The sequence below is a fragment of the Macrosteles quadrilineatus genome, unplaced genomic scaffold, assembly GCF_028750875.1.
Source record: "Macrosteles quadrilineatus isolate MER2022 unplaced genomic scaffold, UCM_ALF_1.0 Scaffold_1__1_contigs__length_201487025, whole genome shotgun sequence".
Classification (NCBI taxonomy): domain Eukaryota; kingdom Metazoa; phylum Arthropoda; class Insecta; order Hemiptera; family Cicadellidae; genus Macrosteles; species Macrosteles quadrilineatus.
The window spans coordinates 175884582-175900285 of record NW_026542594.1 but is presented as its reverse complement, the minus strand read 5'-3'; the positions used below and the strand labels follow the sequence as shown (position 1 = coordinate 175900285).

At 38.4% G+C, this 15704-nt stretch overlaps 1 protein-coding gene across 1 annotated transcript; it reads left to right on the top strand.

Annotated features, from left to right (window-relative positions):
- The first annotated feature begins 527 nt into the window (after positions 1-527).
- Positions 528-1490, top strand: LOC129002724 (uncharacterized). The gene has a single exon (XM_054430743.1). It carries the CDS (start codon positions 528-530, stop codon positions 1488-1490), a length of 963 nt encoding a protein of 320 aa, XP_054286718.1.
- The last annotated feature ends 14214 nt before the right edge of the window (positions 1491-15704 follow it).

The following is a 15704-nucleotide window of genomic DNA, read 5'->3' as shown; positions in this document are numbered from 1 at the left end:
TGTAAATAATCTGTGTCAAGGACTATTTACAACGGAATTTTTAAAGGCTGCGTTACCAACTTTACAACAATATAGCAAACACTTTGGAATAAGCTTTAATAACGGTGTATATACGATAACCAACCGTCAGCTGTTTGATCAATGGCGCGAGTTCACGGGTGCAAATCCTAGTGAATTTTGGCTATTAAATTCGTTTTTGTTACATCACAACAAGATGAAACGACCAATATCATTTTTACAGAGATATATGGAAAAAAGTGACAACACTGAGCGGTATACCGTTGCGGAAATACCACAATGGAGAGACGGATGGAAAAGGACATATGTTTTTCGTGATTGGTCGAAAAATTATATTATTCCACAATTTGATACAGTGTCAAAAAGATACTACCGAGATATCGATATTAATTCTGGTATATCTTTGAGAGAAGTGGTGCGCTACTTGCGTAGCCATAAGAAACGTGCATTATTTTTTCGACAGGTTGAATTACCTTAAGAGTCGCAGTGTGTAGAGCTCATTATCAAAGATGACGCGGAAGAATAAACATCTGACCCTGCAAATAGCAGAGTTAAAAGAAGCTGTTAGACGTAAGTTTAGACAGTTTAAAGATGGTAGTGTAGAGAGTGAAAGATTATTAGAAAAGCAATACAAACCATTAATAAGAGAGCTAAAGAATGTGGAACCCAAAACCGAAGTCAAAGTTGAACAGCTTTCTACAGATGAACCGATGGATTATGAGAGTGATGACGATGATTATATTGGTCGACCATTTAAACCAGAAGCCATATCAACGCCTAGAGCTGAAACTAGTCAGTTGGAAGAGGTTGTTTCGTCTCCATCAGGATTTCAAACCGCATCTAAATACATCGAGGAACAATTTCATAACTCATTGACTAAAAAGTATATGACACAGTTTATAAAAGACGTCGGCGGAAAAAATAGAACTATAGACCATGACTATGGTCCACGGTTGGGTGAAAATGGAAAAACGTTGTTGGTTGGGGATAAGGTGGTAGAGTTTGATACTGACGGCACTATTATTATTAACAACACACGATATCCACCTACTGAGGGAATATACGAACTGTTATTTAAAAGACTACCAAACAGTGATGTGTATACACAAGACGACCTAACTACATATAAGAGTATTTTAATCGCGACAAATGCTCACAAAAAAGGTTATGACTTTCACAATCAAATAAGACGAGACAACAATTTAAAATATAGACACGTGATCAAAGATCTGTTTCCCATTAATAAACAGGGTAGAGGAATATCGTGGAAAAGTACAAAGTCTCGCGATATAGTGCATTGGGATAATCCCAACGAATTAGTAGATAGACTTAAACTGTTGGTGGCATCAGCTGAAACTGGTAACACCTCACATGGTAATGAGATTCTTAATATTGTAGAGGAGCTACACGAAGCCGGATATATAAGGGGAGCAGGTAATAGTAGATTTAAGTCACTTTCACAATGGGTATAGACAAGTTCGGACGTTACACAAAAAAGGAAAAGGCTCTCCCAGGGCCAAAAGGGATCGGCTTTGAATTAACGGAAACGGGGGACTTTAATATTCAGGGTAAAAGATTATGCAATGTTGAAGACCCATACGATAGCCTAGATGCGATCAATTTTAAAACTCATTCAAATTCGTTTTTGAATTGTATGACCAAGCAGAGTGGTCATTTTGATGCTCAAAACTCACGTGTATGCAATATGGCTGCACCAATTGAAATTCATGATGCTGTATCAAAACAATACGTAGATCTGCACACTCCGTTAAAACTTTCTGACGCAACAGCATATTCAATCCATCAATACAGACTGCAGGATGTTGCTTCGCCGAAAGGAGACGGAGATGCTATTAATTTATCATTTCTTAAGGAAAACGCGATAGTTTTAGGTGAAAATAGATTGTTTGATGCAAAACAGAAGGTTATACATAATGTAGCTTCTCCGGTAAGTGACAAAGATGCTGTAAATCTCGAGTACTTTAATAAGAACGCCTTACAAAAAAATAAAAACGGGGCTTTTGACGTTAAAAACACGGTAATCCAAAACTTGGCACCTCCAATCAAAGGCGGAGATGCTGTAAACAAACAATATATGGACAATCGTTTACCAATACAGGGTACACTTGCATGGAATTTTAAGCATAAACGGTTAGGACAGGTTGCTGATCCATCTCACGTTCACGATGTAATTACTTTACAATATCTACAGGATAATTCTATTTTATTCAAAGATAAAAACTGGGATGTTAGAGGTAAACGGTTAACCAATGTAGGGAATCCACAGGGACTGAGCGATGCTGCGACTAAACAATATGTCAAAGAAGTTGTCGCAGAATTAGCATATACACTGTTCAAACAATTGAATAAGGGAAGGGCTAGTTTCCCTAATTTAGAAGATTGGAATACACGGATTGTCCACGGGACATCCAGCTGGGATGATCTATTTAGAACAACCTAACAAGTGTTAGTGGTCAGTCGTAAAATGGCAGTTAAGAGGAAAACATCCCTCAAACGTAGACGGTCCGTCAAAGGAAGAGGTTTGATATCAACCATTTTGAACAAAGCTATTGATTTGGTACCTTTTGAGGCACATTTACCCGGTTATAACTACTGCGGCATTGGTTCAAATCTTAAAAAAAGACTTGCTAGAGGTGATAAAGGTATCAACGGTTTAGACGAAGCGTGCAAGCAGCACGACATTGTGTATTCACAGTATAAAGACAACGAGCATCGACACCAAGCTGATAAGGAGTTGGCAGAACGGGCTTGGCGTAGATTTAAATCATCAGACGCGTCTTTAGGTGAAAAAGCTGCGGCTTGGACGGTTACAACGGCCATGCGAGCTAAAACCAAATTAGGGGGAGGTAAAAAGAAGAGACGAGTGGTAAAACGTAGGGTGTCTACCAAGGGCAAGGGGCTGTATCTAAGACCGTACCCAAAACATGGGGGTGGTAAGAAGAAAACAAAGAAAAGATGTGGTAAAAAAAAAGCTCGATCCCAATAAAGCCGTTGACTAATTATGATTTACTGTATTATGCTAAAGAACTTCGTATACCGCACTTTAGAGGAGTTTATATGAGAGACGATCTACCTAGATCACCAAAACAAAACGAGTCAGCAATTGTAAACTTGGATACTAGTTTTGGCAACGGTACTCACTGGGTATGCTTCAGAAAAATAAAAGACAATGTATATTATTTTGATAGTTTTGGAAACCTAAAACCCCCGCGTGAACTTTTACAGTATTTTGACGGTTGCAACATCTACTATAACTACGAGAGAAAGCAAAATTTCGATTCAGTTGTTTGTGGGCACTTGTGCTTACAGTTTCTCAGCAATGCTTAGCTTGAGTGGTAGAGGTTCTTATATTTCTAGAGACTATTTCCCACCCATTGACATAAGCGAAGGTGAGTGGGAAATCGGTTTAATTGATTTGATGACATTTCACTCTATTCCAAATATTGAAGCTAATAAAAATAACAAGTTTTACTATGGTCAAGGGAAAATGATTGAAATTGACGAAGGAGCTTATGAGATTGAAGATCTAGAAACTGCTTTAAAAACAAAACTAGGAAAAGATGTGGAATTTGAGTTAAAAGCCAATAATAATACGCTAAAATCTGAAATCAAGTGTAGTCGTATTATTGATTTTACAAAAGACAAAACACTCGCTTCATTACTTGGGTTTGACAATAAAATCTTAGAGCCGGGCGTCAAACATATATCGGATAGAACGGTAAGCATTATTAATGTGAACGTAATAAGGATAGTATGCAGTATAGTTCGAGGATCATACAGTAACGGTTCTGAAGATCATATCATTCATGAGTTCTACCCGAATGTAGGTCCAGGGTATAAAATAGTAGAAACACCAAACACAATCATCTATTTACCTTTGAACGTTAAGAGGATAAACAACATAACAGTCACTCTTCAGGACCAACACGGTGAAAAAATTAACCTAAGGAACGAAAACATATCCATTAGGTTACACATCAGAGAGAAAAATGGGTCTCGTATTTAGAGAGATCACAAAATCTATGCCTGTCAGTAAGCGTCAAGACACTGTACGGTTAACATCAACCAATAAGAAGTTTTTACGCTCATTCGGTTTTAAAGTTCAAGATGTTGGATATAGAAAATAGTGCAGAATATAGTGATGTAATCACAGGTATTGAATTTCACACTCACAAGCCGTATGCTTCATCGACGTTTAAAAATAATGATGAAATACGTATACCTATTAGTCAGCAGGATATCATTACCGCACCATTTGACAGTACGTTGCACATAATCGGCAAGCTTAGCGGAAAAAAACAGGATGGGTCTCCCGCAGAGGTTCAGCTTATAAATAACGCGGCAGCATTTCTTTTTGATGATATTAGATACGAGATTGGCGGTGTGGAAGTTGATAGAATAAAAAATGTGGGAATCACAACTACGATTAAAAATCTATTATCGATACAACAAAGTGAATTAGACGTTTTGAAGAATGCTTGTTGGTTAGGTTCTGGGAAAACAGAGAAAACTACAGAGTTTTCATTTAGTGTTCCTCTGCACATGTTATTAGGGTTTGTTGAGGATTACAAACGTGTAGTCGCTAATGTCAGACAAGAATTAATTCTCTTGCGGGCTTCGACTGACGCAAACGCAATATATAGCACAGATGCTACGCAATACACTTTAGAAATTACAGGTCTGTACTGGAGAGTACCACATATTACCGTATCTGACCCTTATCGATTAAAACTACTGAAAATGATTGAAAAAGATACAAAAGTTCATTTACCATTTAGAACCTGGGAATTACACGAGTATCCAGCTCTACCTCAGACTACTTTACAATCCTGGACTGTAAAAACATCCAGCCAGCTGGAGAAGCCGCGTTACGTAATAGTGGGCTTTCAGACGGGTCGTAAAAACAATGTAAAGAAAGATATGTCTTGTTTTGATGACTGCGATCTGAAAAATATTAAAGTTTATTTAAACTCGCAATACTATCCATACGATAATATTCACGGTGATTTAGCTATATTTTATGAAATGTTTTTTCGTTTCTATTCTTCATACTATGGGAAACATAGCTATCCGGCAGTTGACAAAATAAACTACAAAGAAAAAACACCCTTATACGTAATTGACTGTTCAAAACAAAATGATTCTATAAAAGCCGGTCCAGTCGATGTGCGGGTGGAATTTGAAGCTGGTTCAGCCTTTCCAGCAAATACATCGGCATATTGTTTACTCCTACATGACAGCCACATGACATATTCATTGCTCACCGGTACCGTTAATAAAGTAACTGTGTAGAGGGGGAAAGGTAACCGAAGAAGTGGGAGTTTTGTGTTAGTCTACACGATGTCATCACAGGAAGCAGACGTAAGTGCTACTCCTATACCTAAGGGTAAAGAACCTCTAAACCTACTTACCGGTGTGTTTTTGAAAACAGACTATCATTTGGATAGTGATCTAACAAAATGTGTAGTGACGGGTATATTTAAAAATAGAGACAATAGACTCGGTATTCTATTTAAAGGTAGAAAAGGTTGCGTCTATTGGTCTTATGACGCATTTTGTCAGATTGCGACACAATTTAATGACGTCACCCTAGCACTCGATGGTAAAACTCAATACTCGTTCAAAGTGGATACAGGAGAGGATATACGAGTAAACATGGTTTTTGGTCATCAGTACACTTACGTCTCTGATGGTGAACACTCTATCACTCTTAACCGACACGAATGGTGTATGTTTATTAATAACCTCCCTCTGATTTATATTTCTCTGAGGGAACTGTTTTGCCGCGAAGATTTAATTCGATTGTATATTGATCAAGTCCTATCTGATGTAGAAGAGTGTACTGATCAGCTACCTTCGCTAGTAGCCGAACGATTGTCCGGGGAAATTGCGCTATACAAACGGTGGCCTAATGGCGTTTGCAGTGGTTGAATTTCAAGCTTTTCAAGATAACGATAATAGATTTATAATTAAAGAGTTGGCTGTTGTCGGTGGTTCTTTAAATTGTCAAATTATTTTCAAACCACCTTATGGTGTAGCGAGTTTAAACGATAAAATGCGGAGAACTGCCCGGTGGCTAACACGTCATCACGGTATCCGTTGGGATGATGGTTGTATACCATATAACGAAAGTTTAATTACCGCACTCTGTATCCCGTTTAAAGTTATTTATACCAAAGGGAGAGAAAAGGCAGAGTTTTTACGAGGATTCCATCCTAATGTACGTGAGATAGCAGGACCGTCTATTTCTGATTTGTATATAACCAGTGCAGATTGCATAATGGGTTACCATAAAAAGTGTGCTTTGCGTGCAGCCTGCACTCTACAAAGCTACTTAGACTCATCACTTCATAAAAATGGTCAGTATGAGTTGGAAGATGGAGAACGCTTGGTCGTTGTTGTCTCAGGAGAGCAAGGAGCCTGAAGGCGTTCTAACAGACAAGTTTGTCACAAAGTTTAGTAAATTTTTAGACTGGAATATTTTATCATCCCATTATGACTTTTCAATTGATATGCTCAGAATTTACTTTCACAGAGTGAATTGGGCTCCGATTTTAAAGCGTCAAAAATTCCCCGAATATTTTCTTCGGGAAATGGCTGATAGCTTTGAAGGATGTTGGGGTATCGTATGTAAATATCAAAAGTTGTCCGAATCCTTCATCCACGACTATGCAGGGAAGGTGGATTGGGACAATGTAATATTATATCAAGATGTAAGTAGTGATTTTGTAGATAGACATGTAATGTATTTGGACCAAAATGTCCCTTATTAAAAAAAAACAGATTACGGCCTCGAGGTAGGATGTGTATGTGTGTGTTTGTTGGGGTAAGTATGTGCTCGCCCAACAGGCTGGTTTAAAACCCATAAGTCCAGGGGTTGGCACGGAGGTTGACCTAAAAATCTTAAAACACTGCGTAATCCTCCCTGTGTGTGTGTGTGCTTTGGGTGAAATGCTGCTCTCTGATTGGTGGCCGCAAGAGCTGCTTTTCATACTCTTAGCAGGAGGTTAACCTAAAAATTGTAAAACATTGCGTTGTCCTCCCAACTCCACCTCGGGGTCTTAATTTGAAAAAAAAAATAAATAAATAAAATGTCGATCTTAGTAAATAAAATGTCGTAGGCTAAAATGAACGGTACGCCTAGTAAATGGCCTGATGACTTTTACAATGAACAGATCGACACAAAAAACATATAAAAGTAAAATATCCTTTGTCAGTGGCAAAAAGGGTTAATTGAAAGGCTTCACCGAGTAAATAACCCTTTACATTTATCAAAGGACTAAAAAATATGGGAGATAGCATATTTGTTATGGAATGGCTATCACCAAAAGCAGCGATGGTTTGGGGCTGTTTTTTTCCAGAGACTATGACTCTTGGTGAAACTCTGGGTTAACAAAAAAAACGCGCCGTGATCCTACGTCCTAGCCTAACGGCTTAACGTGGTGTGGAAACTGGATCAAATCAAAGGAGGCTAAAATAGCCTGAGGGTCAGACAAAGAGTACAGTAGTGCAAAACACATGTGGACCACCGTCAAGATCCGTATTTAAGACACGTGCTGCACGTGGGGTGCAACATAGTATCACAATCATCAGTTTGCCATGGCTTCAATCAGAGTGTGCAGTTTTGTGATTTTGCTCCTCGCATCCACCTTCGAGTGTACCCCACCTGAACAACCCCAGGTAAGTGTCAGTAGAATAATGACCTCCATCAAGAAGGTTTGCTTCACAAACCCTCCCGCAACTACATTTTACTTTTCAGATTTTGAAGATAGACTATCGCTGACATATATTGATTCATTACACTTCCGTCGGAGAATTATAAAAACAGAAGAAACCGTTAAAAGTGTTTTACTTAACAAACTAAACCATATACACAAATGTTCATCTTTGGATCACTCTCAATGTAATTATTTAAAAAAATAACGTCAGCTCAATCCTTGTCGTCATTTATAGGTTGATCCAGAAATCAATGATGACAGATCAACTCCATCGCCAAGTCTGCTTTGCGAGGAGGTCGTAAATTTCGAAGAAGTAGTCAATTTAACAACTTTAACAACTGCAGATCCAGAGGTGTATGGGGTGCCGGACTATTCGGGGGTAACACCTCTACCACCCTCCAGCGAATGGCTTTCGGCTCACCCCCAACCCTCAACATCATCTGGAGTAACGGTGAGAATTTCACAAGGGCAATTATTCATATATTCTGATCAGTAAAAAAGAAAAGGTTGATTCTTAAAAATATTTAAAACGTTTGTATTTAAATAATTATATTCTTTTGTGTAAGAAAAATAATTCTCTGAAATCGTGTACAGGAGTGTTTTACAGAGTCAAACATCTGCATCAAGATGTGCGGCTTGTCAGCTGGAGCAAAAAACACTCATTGAGGAACGGTTGGAATTTGTTTTTGCAACTGTGTGTAACTTATTGAGTATGGGAGAACATTATAAATGATTGCATTTGTGTATTTTTAACATATATGAGCGAAAATATTGTTTTTTCTGTTATTCGAGGTTCTAATACAAAGGTGTTTTACAGAGGCAAACGTCTACATCACGGTGTGTCAATTGTCAGCTGGAGGCTAATCGACAACGCATTCGTGAAGTTAGATTAGACGAGTTTTTACAGGTAATAATCGATTTTGATCTTATATTGTTAACCACTGTAGACTAGATTGTTTTAACACTCCTCAATATAGAGATTTCTACCAAACACTGTAGCTTCTATACCTAACAAAGTTTAGAATTAACACAACCTTATTAATTTTCTCTGTAGATTTTCTTAATATTTTCAGGACAAAATATTTGTACAATTTCTGCCTTGTTAAAGTATTTATTCTTTTTGCTAGCATTGGAGGGGTAACCAGGCCGGGTACGATCTGGTGGACACCTTAACAGTTGTCCAACAGACAAGAACTGAGCTGCGGGACGTCTTGTGGCTGTCCAATTATTTATTGGAAGACGTCAGCGTGACCTCCAGTTCTGTTGACCTCGTACCTGCTGTCTGGGAAGATATAAGAGGGACTTTAGAGGCGATTTTGGTCGCAGCAGGGGAACGGATGGGCGTCCCACGGAATGGGGGTGGTGATGCCGAGCTGTCACCTGGAAGAATGGTTAACTGTCGCGTTTGTTTGGAAAATTTACCGACCGTATTATTAGGCTGCGGTCATGTTTTATGTGGCCATTGTTCAGAAAGAGTTGTTAGATGTCCTTTTTGCAGGAAAGTAATTTTAGAAAGACGAAATATTTATTATTAAAATTTGCGTGTCAATGTATATATATATGTGTGTGTGTGTGTGTGTGTGTTTGCGCGCGAAAACCATCCCTTCCCCTCAGCTCCTCTGGCACGAGCTTCGACCCACAGCTGCGCCGCTACTTTTGGCGCGTGCTGGAGTGGGGAGAGCACCTTTGGAGCCGATCTACCCATCTACCTCACTCTTGTATCTACCCTCCTACAAGCAACACCACTTCTTACTTCAAACCAAGGTACAGTCTAGCAGTTACTATACAGTAGTAAATTATCTTTACACTTGAGAAATTTAGCAAACACACACTTGCACACACACACACACACACACACAGTGTTTATCTTATTGATGGTCAGCTTTAATAATCATTTTTCATCTAATATTTACCGATCTATTTAATTTATTTTTTATTCTTAACTAGACTTCTGTTTTTTTAATCTACTTTAAACTCAAGAAATACTGTTGGAATAGTATAACCTGTACCACAAAGTCAATAGTTTTTGCATTTTGTTTTTATCCAGTTAATGCTCAGATGATGTTCTACACTTAGTGTTTAGTGAAATTAATTTATTTTTCTCTTCACCCTGATTAAACAAGCATTTTTTAACTCCACCTACACTATCTTGTTAATCTAGTTTTAATCTCGTTATATAAACTCTGTTAGAATAGTGCCCATTCACAAAGCTAATATTTTTCACACATGTGATCATGAGAATAAATGTTTAGTGGATATGCGGAGAATTGAACCCGTCTCTCACGCACCAAAGTTCAAGACACTAACCACTAGGCTAACATGATTCCCAACACACATTGAAAAAAACTACATACCAATTACACACAAACGTTAACACCTAATGTCATTACATATATTACACAACACCCACAAACCCTACCCATGAATTATAGTTTTGCTGTATCTTACAGATAGATCTTCAAACCAAGCTTAACGCATGTGAGGTGGCAGTACAGATCCCAAAAATTCCAATTGCCATTACATATATTACACAACACCCACAAACCCTATCTATGAATTATAGTTTCGCTGTATCTTGCAGATGGATCTACAAACTAAGCTCAATGCCTGTGAGGTCGCTGTACAAATCCCGAAAATCCCCGTCAAAGACATCAAAGAGCCGGCTAAAATCACCGCTGCTAGAAAAGTTCAGACGAAATTCAATCGACCGGCTATTCTGCTAGAAGTCACAACTGCGCAGGGGGAGCAGCGGGTAACATTTCTACCCTCTCGTTTCGTCGAAATTTTGAACACCAAAGACATTAGTGAACTAAATTCATCTCAAATGTATAGCTTAAAATGTACAGGATCTATAGGGTCATCCCCTAATGTGTTAATTTTCAAACAGTAATCATTGTACATAGTTTTATCAAAGTAAAAGTGTGTGTGTGTGTGTCATATTTTTGTGTTTTTATTTCAGCCTATAACTCGCACCCTCAAAATAAGGGAGGGGAGTATTGCATAGTATAATACTACAACCAGTTTCGCTGGACTATAGTATCTATACTATACAATACTCTAACCTGGGGGTGTCCTTCAGACACTCGGACAGTCCCAAACCCTGTCCTAAAGGGTGCGAAACATTTCAGACTAACAAAACGTAACATACACTCATCTAAAAACATATCAAACATAAAATCACAAAACACCATCGCATTACCTGCGCGCACATCACCATCACCGACACCGCCGCCAAAAACGCCGCCATTACCAAACGCGGCCTCCTATTGGCCCGGGGGCGGTCTCTATGGATAGAGGAAATACACCTGAATACATACAATACATTAAAAGGGGCGTGGCTTATCAAATACTCGATTCTGATTGGTTTCTGCTATACTCCGGCTTCCACTACTTACGATTCTAAAAAAAACTGCACTCTTTCGATGTCCTGTGAAAGACCAACTGTATAAATGGAGACCATACAGGAAAAGAATATTCCAACAAGGGGGCACAGCCCAAACAGAGAACCCATTTCTGGATAATCTCAGAATGAAAGGGCTGAGTTTGTTTTCCTTGTTAACCTGTTAACTTAATCATCAGGGTTGAGAGATGATGTAGATGATACTTCAAGGTCGTTGAAAGAGGTGGATCTAACAAGTGACAAGTGCGTTCCCATTTATTGAATAGTTAAAAAGAGAGGTTGTTGAGGTCCTAGTAAATGAAACTATCATGCACTTGAATTCATTCAAAAGCATTCCACTTTGCATAAACTACATTGAAATTTCATTGATGTCCTGCTGGAGCATTTTGATTCTGAGAAGAACTTTCTACATGATTTGCGTTTGGGCAGAGATAAAGTTGTTCGTACAGCCCATTTTTGGAATTTAAATAGAAATTTAGTTTTTACAATTTCATAGTCCCCTATAAGTATAGCATACGCTATAGGAATAGGCTATAGCATACGCTAAATTAAGATATATTAGTCCGTAATATACGGACGTTAGGTTCGAAGGTAGATGTGTTCTTTAAACTACGTAGAACAAAAATTCCAGAACTGACTTTTCTTGAAACCTGCTTAATGTGATCTGAGAAATCAATATGTTTATCTAGTGTCAGTCCCAGAAATCTAACTCTGTTAGTTGGATGAACTGTTGTGTCGTCCAGAAGTAGGCTGAATCCATTCGAGAGTCTCTTTGAAATAAAAAAGTGCAAAAGTTGGGGTTTTTCGGCGTCGACGGAGAGAAAGTTGGAATCAAACCACCCTATTAAGTTACTGTCTTCCCGAAAGGTAGTGAGCTCCAAGCTACCGATGTTGCGGCTGGAAATGGAGAGTGAAGTGTCATCAGAAAATAGCATTGGTTTGGCAGTTGATATGCAAGATGGAAAGGTGTTAATGAAGAGCAGGAATAGGGTAGGTCCTAAAATAGAGCCCTGTGGCACCCCTTTCGAAAATGGTGGTCTTATCAGAGGAATAGGAGTGAATGAATCCGGTTGTCAAGAATCTTTGACAACGTCAGCCATAATGAATATTGAAAATAAAATTGGTCCCAGTAGAGATCCTTTAGGTACACCAGAAGAAGCTTCAAACTTACAAGACTTCGCTCCAGCAAATTTCATTGTTAAAAAGTGATTCCACAAATAGTCCTCAAATCATACGAGTATGATTCAGTGATCTCCGATCCACCAAGCTTTTCCACGAGATAAGTGTGACTTACACGGTCGAAAGCCTTGGATAGGTCCAAATTGACAGAATCGTCTTTATGGTTACGAGAAAAGGCTTGCATAATGTCATCCTGGTACAGAACCAAATTGGTCGAGGTAGATCGCCCTTATGTTGACAGGGCACGATGACATTGTTTAAAGTAAAAGAGAGTCCATGAAGTAGAAATGCTGGAAATATTAGCCAATGCAGGTTGTACCACCACTGGACGATAACTTTTGACAGATGGGTCACATTTCTTGAAAATTGGTAGCACATTACCATTTTTAAGACCCCGAGGGAGCTTTCCAAGCTTCATCAAGATTAGATGAAATGGTGTTGACCGTTAATTAATAAATAAATAAGCAAAACTATAAAATTGTATAACTTTTGACCCACTTGTCCTTTTAAAGTGCAGTTTGTGGTAACGCGTTCTACAGGTAAATCTCTTTAATTTGATATGCATCATGGCCTATGCTTTTATTTAAGATTTTGAACTTACTCCTTGTGGGCCGACCCCCCTAGGGGGAAAAAAGTCAAGAAGTACTTTAAAAAGTACTATTTTAGGTCCAATATTGATGTGTGAAGTTGCAGTCGTCTGACGCAATACGTGCAGAAAAAACAAAGCGCGGGGACTTTTAAGAAACGCGGACCTATTGCATACAGAAATTAAAGAAACTTATAACTTTAAAGGTTTCTATCTTCCGAACTATTTAAGTTAATTTAGAGATTTTCATCTAATTTTGTAGCAAATTTAATTACGAATAAAATATATCGTAATAACAGAAACGTACCATTGACCATTTGGGTGATATATAGCAAAAACTACATGTAGCGTAGAGGAATTTATCAAATTTTCAACTTTAACAGTTTATATCTTCAAGACTATTTAAGTTATCAAAGTGGTTTTTATCTCATTTTATAGCAAATTTAATTGTGAACAAAACATGTTCTATACAAAATGGCGTAAATGTGTCCTTTTGGGTGATATTAGGCCATTTTTAATGAATAGTTCAATTCCTCTCAAGAAAAGAAAGATGGCGTCGTATTTCAAGATTGCGGACCTAAAAATCGGGCACCCCCCCATAACTTGTTTGTATTTAGGGTATGGAAGAAATGTGCAAAAGCTGCAGCTTTAATCCATCAGGTCACGATCCTTGCCGATATTGTCTCTAAGCCACCACACTACAAGGGGAAGAAATAGAAATAATGTGTGTTATAAACACTAAAAAACAAAATCAGCTTTTGAAAAATGATAAGATATTTACAAGAAATGTTGATTATATCGATCTGTTATGTACATATTGAGTATTCCATAATCTTTGAGTCGAATCTTTTATAGTCATAAAGAAATATGACTGTTATTCCTTTTAAAATAACGCCTGTAATACTTAGCAATTGCTCGATTTCGAGCAACAGGGACACTAGTATAAATAAAGGTTCTATATATGTTGCAGTATCAACCCAATCTCTGCTTTAAATTTTTTTTAATGTCTTAAGTCATGAAAATAATGTGATTGATATATTTTCATGGAACCAGTATAAAAATTACAATGTATAGATGCTTTGTATGATTTTTTTAGAATTCTTTTGAATTCAACTAATTAACTTGTGTAACGAGTTATTTTCCCTAGGGGGGTATATTTTTGCTATTTGACGCGCACCGAGTTGAGGTGAGCAAGCGGCGGCGGAGAAGCTAGCGAGCGCCCTTTGACCCGGCTTATCAGTGCCGATAAGCCTGGGATATCCTAGATGTTCAGGATAGCCTAGGACGGACATTCTAGTGGTGGATCTCGTAGAGTGAGGAGAGTAGTGTTGGTGTCCTGTGGAGACGAGTGGCGTGTACGTTGGTGTGACTGGTGAGACTGGTGGACAGTGAGTGTCGGTGTCGAGTTGGGTATTAAGACCCACTACTGGTGAGTGGACGACATTCTTTTGATTTTGGTTAAGGAGCCGATATTATTAGTTTGATAATATTATTATCTGATTTTATTGCGAGGGTTAGAGTTGTAACCGTGCTGGTCAAAGCCTGACGGTAGTTAGGATTTATATTAGTCAGGAATAATATTAAAGTGTATTCCTGACGGTTCTGGGCAGGTGCTAGAGCGCAAATAATATAATTTATTGACTGTAGTAGTTATTATTTTGCGTTGTACCAAGAGTTAGTTATATTACTAATAACTCTGAGGCCCGACAAACCTAGGCTGCACGATTTAGCGTGCGTAGTTGGAAACACGTGGCCAGTAGGCTAGTAGCTAATATTATTAGCCTATTAACAGAAGCCCAGCTAAGTAACATAAAGTTGGTAGTAGCAGTAGCAGTAGTAGGGTTGTTATTGTTTATTCATTTGATTATTTTAATTTAACCTGAACAGCTTGCTTAGTAATCCAACATGTTAGCTTGGTAGCTTGGATAGTGGAGTACCGGCTATCAGATAATATATTTATCTAGTGTTTGGAACGTATTTAATATTTATTTATCTGCTACTAAGCTGCTCAATAATTTAATAGTATTGCAATTGACATATAGTTTTGCTTGTTTAGCTTGGTATTTATTGAGACCAGCTACTAGCGGTGTAGTCACTCTGTCTATAGTATACTTGTATATTATTATATGGTATTAGTATCGAGTGGACTGTTTGATTGTTAGCTTGGGCATTAGAGTTGTGTATTGGATTATAGTGGCCTAGTAGACCCCGCCTGGTGATAACTCGCGTTGCGGGTTTTATTGGCAAGTCGTCGTGTAACTCACCGTGTTTTAGGCACTCTGGGCTTAACTATTGGATAGTTAGGACGAAGCCCGAGTTGCGTAGTCAGCAACGACCCCCTAGGAGAGTGGAGAATCGGCGTAGGCCTGGTAGTGATTATTGCACGTTTGTTTTGGTGACTTGTTTTTGACTTGTTCACAGTGCCCGTGTATGAGCCAGTCCTATACCGGTTAGACCCGGCTATTGGCCTAGTGGTTTCCTTGGTGGTAGGTTAGTTCCGCAGATAATGACCCTAGGGCCATAAATGGGTAGGTTCGTTCCGCATTTGAATCTGGTGGGCCCCTTAAGTAGGTAGGTTATTTCCGCATTTATATTGACAAAGGTGGGTTACACTCCATTAGACAAGGGTAATTAGCCTCACTAAAAGGCGACGTAGAATGAATATTGAACAAATTTAAGTTAAATATCCAAAGATTGGATACGCTTGTATCCGATTCGAAATTCGGAATATTTATGATACAAACTCTACATATTTTAGGTTTAGGATGTAAGAAAATCACCT

What these genes read in the sequence shown, in the direction of transcription:
- LOC129002724 (XM_054430743.1), top strand. Translation starts at nt 528, where the DNA reads ATGACGCGGAAGAATAAACATCTGACCCTGCAAATAGCAGAGTTAAAA.